At 37.4% G+C, this 6,000-nt stretch overlaps 1 protein-coding gene across 2 annotated transcripts in view; it reads left to right on the top strand.

Moving 5' to 3' along the window:
- The window catches only part of LOC128222844 (deleted in malignant brain tumors 1 protein-like), a 32,241-nt gene that overhangs the window by 5,993 nt on the left and 20,248 nt on the right, over positions 1–6,000 (top strand). For both annotated transcript variants that reach the window (XM_052931992.1, XM_052931991.1), the window contains exons 4-6: positions 133–283; positions 709–887; positions 1,135–1,285. In XM_052931992.1, coding sequence (XP_052787952.1) covers positions 133–283; positions 709–887; positions 1,135–1,285 — 481 coding nt within the window. The remainder of the gene's footprint in view (positions 1–132; positions 284–708; positions 888–1,134; positions 1,286–6,000) is intronic.

Genomic DNA, 6,000 nt, shown 5'->3' with positions numbered 1-6,000 from the left:
ATATATAAACTTATTTAAAGACCTTCTCAAATCGATTCGATGAGCAATGGCGACGCCTGGTAGCTACAGTCTTTAAAGGTACTAAAGTCATATGGTGTTGCAGATAATTTATAAATATACTATCGATTTCAGCTGCCGCCATTAATATAAGATTGGTTGGTGGCTCAAGCCAGTACAGTGGACGTGTCGAGATTTTTATCAACGAGATGTGGGGTACAGTCTGTGGCGATAGCTTTTCCGACACAGATGCCGTCGTTGTGTGCAGGATGTTGAACTTCCCATCGTAAGTGTTTATTGTCATAATATTTGCAAGACAAAACGGTGATGTATTAAGAAAGCCTTTACGCATTCGGCACTGTCGCGCAAAAACCTTAACCTTGCCTATTCCTAAAAAACCGTTTAAGGTATTCATGTAAAACTTGGTACACATGTTGCCATATAAAATACAAACTTGTATGGCAAAGTTTATAACTTTTGCTCAAATAACTATTAATGATGCCGCTCCTTGGAAAGAAACAAGCGTTGGCGTTGAATCCGCAGTGTTGATGGTCTTCAAAATGTTTTGATTGAGGGAAATAACTATTAGATTCGTATCTGGATTTTTGTAAATAGTGAGGCACATGAAATGTTTCCAGAATGTTTCCTGTATGCGATAGCATGAACGAACTGTTCAAATTACCCATATATCAAATATTCTAATCCTTTCAGGATTGGGGCTCGTGTTATTGCAAATCATGCAAGCTTCCCAATTGCGCCAGCCCAGATATGGCTTGACGATGTTGGCTGTACAGGATCTGAGCAGAGCATCGCTGATTGTTATCATCGCATACCATGGGGCTCACATAACTGTAACCATGACGATGATGTGGGTGTTGTCTGCTCCTCTAGTACGTGCTGTCTGCTTTTGACATATAATTGGTCTGCTTTACCATTGAATGTTCCGGCAATTATTGCACACTTGTGAATCTCATCTTATGTTGGATTTCATATTTTAACTCATTAAGTATAAAAATTATTTTAAGAGCTTCTTAAATTGGTTCAACGAGCCATGGCAACGCCTGGTAGCTACACGCTATAAAGGTACCAGAGTCCTATGGTATTGCACACTACTTAAAAATGCACTATCAATTTCAGCTGCCGCCATTGATATAAGACTGATTGGTGGCTCAAGCCAGTACAGTGGACGTGTCGAAATTTTTATCAACGAGATGTGGGGGACTGTCTGTGCCGATAGCTTTTCCGACACAGATGCCGTCGTTGTGTGCAGGATGCTGAACTTACCATCGTAAGTGTTTATTGTCACAATATTTTCTATACCTCAACGTCTTCGGCACTGTCGCGCAAAAACCTAAATATTGTCTGTTACTAAAAACCGTTTAAGGTATTCATGTGAAACTTAGAATACATATTGCCAGATGAAATACCCAGCCAGCAAAATATATGGGACCCATATGGGTCCCACATGGGTTACCTTATGGGTCCCATGTGGGCTACCCATCTGGGCCCCACATGGGTTTTACAACAGGGCTCCATGTGGGTCCCATATGGGCAACCCATATGGGCTGAATGTGGGACCCATATGGGACCCACATGGGTTTTGGAACAGGGCACGATATAGGACCCATATGGCCCCACATGGGTTTTTGAACAGGGCTTGATATGGGACCCATATGGTGTTTGTGGGCTCTGTATGCCCTACCTAAGCAATTAATTTGGGGTAAACCGTTACTTTTGTTATTTTATGTTATAATATATTTATTCCAATTACCTAAAATATTTGATCTTGAGTGTTCACCGATTGCATTGCTATCCTTTCATTGGTTATCTAGACAAACAGCTATGTTGAGAAGTACAAATGACATAATGTCAACATAATATTTCATTACACAACAAAGATAGCAATAATCTTATTAAGTTTATTAACATGAAAACATTAGAAATGTAAAACAAGATGTACACAATAAAAGTCAACAAAAATTACATACTGACAATGTTAATATTTTGCGTAATACTGGCAATATAAAAGTGGCACACAAGAAAAATGTGACTGAAATTTTGACACATTTTTTCAGTTTGGTTTGACAATACCAAGCTAAAAAGATCTAGTATATTTATATGGTAATTTGATTAATAACTTACTAATAAGTGAAAACTTTGTTTTATTGATTGTATCTGTCAGTTAAAGCTGTCAAACTGAAAAAGCGTGTCAAAAATTACATGTAAAAAAACACACTTTTTGAAGGCTTTGACATTCGGAGCTCCTCGGCCATTTTATCAAAAACAACCTCTGATGTATTTGGACGGTTTACATACTCAAAAAGCGGTACGTTAAAGTCCGCTGCAAGTAGATCGCGTAGTAAATTTTTTAGCAGTTAAACTTTATGACTTAACTCTTGGGAATCTTAATTATGTTTGCAATATACACTTCATTGGCAATCAATTTAAACTTAGATCAATAAATACAACTCTAAAACCCTACATTTAATTAATGATATAATTAAGAAATTTACAAACTACTTCAACTGATGTACCGGCATACATCCGAGGTTGTTTTCGATAAAAATGGCCGAGGAGCTCAGAATGCTATAACGAATGTGTTTAAAAAAATACACAAATCGAAAGACGCACAATTCTAATAAACAGAGCATGGAGTGCATCTACATATTCAAGTATAACAATATTGCTTAGACATAAAGCAGCGTTTCAAACCAGAAATGAAATAACAGTTTCAAGTTAATTGGCACATTGGATTCAATCACAAAAATCATACATGTAAAATAAAAAAGAATTTAAAAGGAGAACAAAATAAACACAAACCAGAGCTATTTACTAACACAATTAATGCACCTTGTAATACTGACTAGTGAACTGACATGACTGAATGTTAAAACATATATTATATATATCCTTATTTCCTCCATGTATGTTGAGTTACATTACAAAATACTAGGGATGCAAACGAATGGCAAAATCGATATTCGAATATTCGGTAATTCTTTCGATCGAATATTCGAATATTCGATAAAAATTGAATCTTTAAAAAGTTATAGTTATCTATTAATTTTAGTTATAAACCACGATACCCTTTTCTTTATCTGTCGAATGTTTCCAGTGTTATCGTAATACAATACAATACATAGCAGCGTGTCGAATATTATTACATCGACATATGAAATACATATCTAGCACATAACAAGCACATAACAAGCACATACAATTCAATGAAATCACTCATCAATAAAATCATCACATATGATGGCCTTGTTCTTATTCAGAAATATTATCTTATCAACAAGATCACATGACAGTCTGTTTCTAAGTTTGTTAACAATGAGTCCGGCGCAGGAGAAAATTCTTTCTGATGGCACAGACGTCGCAGGTATCCCAAGCAGTTGGCGAGCAACATGTGCAACGCGAGGAAAGCGTCCCTCGTTCTTTTTCCATCATGCAAGTGGAGTGGCCTCCTCGTCGGAAGGTTCGTGCCGGTACCGACGCAGCTCGTCGTTAGCCGTCTTGGTCACCTTTGGAACCATGAAGCTAAGACGGGGTCGTTTGGAGGGTGTTGACGCATTCTCGTCGGGGTTGGCAACTGAAATGGAACATCGTCCAATCTACTCTCGAGCGCGTCTTCCGTGTAGCGCCGCTGTTCCGTTGACAGGAAGTCCAGGTCTTTGTAGCGGGGGTCCAATAGAGCGGCAAGGACTAGGGTGGATGTGGCGGTGGCATCGTTCGAAGGTCGGAAGCGGCGACGAAGCTCAGCAGCAATAACACCCTTCACTTCCTTGACGACATGGGAATCAGCCTCGCATGCACGGAGTGTGTTGTCCAAAAGACTTGTCACGATGAGATAAACTTCACTGCATGACACGTTCTTCTCCGTTGACATATACGAAGTCGTCTCAGTCAAATGACTGAGTACGTCACTCAGCTCGGAGACGACGGTCCACTCGCCGTCCTTCAACGACAGGTGCTGGTCGGCCTTCCGGGAAAATACATATGAAACAAACGTAGAGCAACAGCAAATAAGTTATAAAAAAAATTTACATAATAAAATTATATCATTTAGACTTGATTTATTGTTGTTTATCAAGAAGGATTAATTAATATATACACACTCAATCCATAGGTTAAAAACATGTATCTACCATATACAAATCTGGGATCACTTTTATCGCCAAGGAAATAAATGGGGTTGATATAATTAAAGTCATCTGGCCCCAATTTCTCGAAAGTTCTTAAGCGTAACACCCTTAAGTAGCTTATTTCATTCAGCCAAATTTCTTACTTCATCTTAAAATAAGTTTATTGTGAGTGTATCAAAGTTTAAAATGGTGTACCCAGGATAAGAAAATATTATAGTAAAACAAAAACCGACATCATTCCGAGATATTATGGTAATTATTCAATGCCAACAGGTTTCGCTTATTAAGAGTCTTCTTTAGAACAATCATCCAAATGTGAACTAAACATATATGTCTTGTTGATGGGTCTGTTATTTGTCATGGACAGTTTGTCTTATGTTTATACAAAAAAGTAAAAGCAACATGGATTTGCCTATAAATATAGATAAGAAATGCTCTTCTTGCAACCCTTAACGATATGAAAATTTAGGGAAAAAGTTGGGAGATATCTCATTATTACATTATTGTATACTTAATAAGCAGCATTTTATCGTCAACTATGTATGGTAATTTTAGCTAGGCAGATAAATTTAGATAGGTATCTTAAAAAGTTTGTCATTTTTTAACACTAATACTCAGTTATATTTTTTTAAAATTCCATTGATGTAAATGCACAGCATAGGTAGTTTCATTTAGCACATCTTAATATATACAACAACAAAACCACCTACTGAAAAATATGTTTATCAAGTGGAGTATGTCCAGTTTCTTTTTTGTTTGGTTCCCTTAAGGTTGTATTGGCGGGCCAGATTTGTTGTCAACACCGTCTTCATTATCCGGGAAACCGTGTCCACTGTGTCACTCCCACCATATTCTGCCAAGTATTTTACCTTGAACAAAAAGTTTCAAGCAGAACCATACTGTAGTATCACACTTAATGTGGTACAATTAAATATTAAAATTTGAAGCACTGTCAGCGCCCCCTATACTGGCTCAGTTTGTGTGCCTGCCCTTATATTGATAATATCAGATCACTTTTCAAAAACAATTTTGAATGAATAATGTCACTTCAAAATGTAAATTTAAAGCTCAAATTATGTATTTTTAAATTTAAAGACAGCTCATAAAAAAAATCAGTCAACTATGTTTGGGAATCTTACAACGGATGTTGCAGCATTCGCTTGTGACTCACTTTTTGAAGGCGGCCAAATCCAACACAGTTTTGAGGGGAAAAGATATCCCCTCTGGCAACTCACTCGGAACTGCATCTTGTGCTGAAACTCTCGCCAGGATAAGACGCAGGAGCTGCGTATGCTGTCGCAATTGCTCCTGCTGGTTTTCCAAAATCACAAAGATCCAGGTGTCCCGATCTGGAACAAATAACATTCTGTCAAAAATAAAAATTTAAACAAGACACTTCAGGTAATATACAGTGAACCATTAAACCAATTATGTGATTGGCTGTTTGTTAATGTTTATAATAATAAAAAGATGCAAGGTTCAATTATGAAAACCATTTTACATTCCATTAAAATTTTCTATTTACCTTCTTGGATTCTGCTCTGCCGAGCATCGAATAATGAATGGGTAGCTGGAATGTTGGGGGGGGGGGGGGGTTGTTGGTCTTGGCTGTAACAGGGCGATCATCCTCATCATCACCATAAGCAGCAGTGGCAGGCTGTTCACCCTGGCTCATATCCTCGTACTGCCTCGATCCTTGGTGCACTTTTAAATTGGATAAAAGATTAATGATTGTCCGAATCCATTCAAGAGAAAAGAATATGTTAAAGTCTCTTTGGAGGTCTATATGTTAATAGGTTCCCCATAGCTGCATAAACCATTAATTTGCCGTTGTTTTTTTTAGTTATGTTTTGTTTTG

The sequence above is a fragment of the Mya arenaria genome, chromosome 17, assembly GCF_026914265.1.
Source record: "Mya arenaria isolate MELC-2E11 chromosome 17, ASM2691426v1".
Classification (NCBI taxonomy): Eukaryota; Metazoa; Mollusca; class Bivalvia; order Myida; family Myidae; genus Mya; species Mya arenaria.
This window is presented reverse-complemented; position numbering and strand designations above follow the sequence as displayed.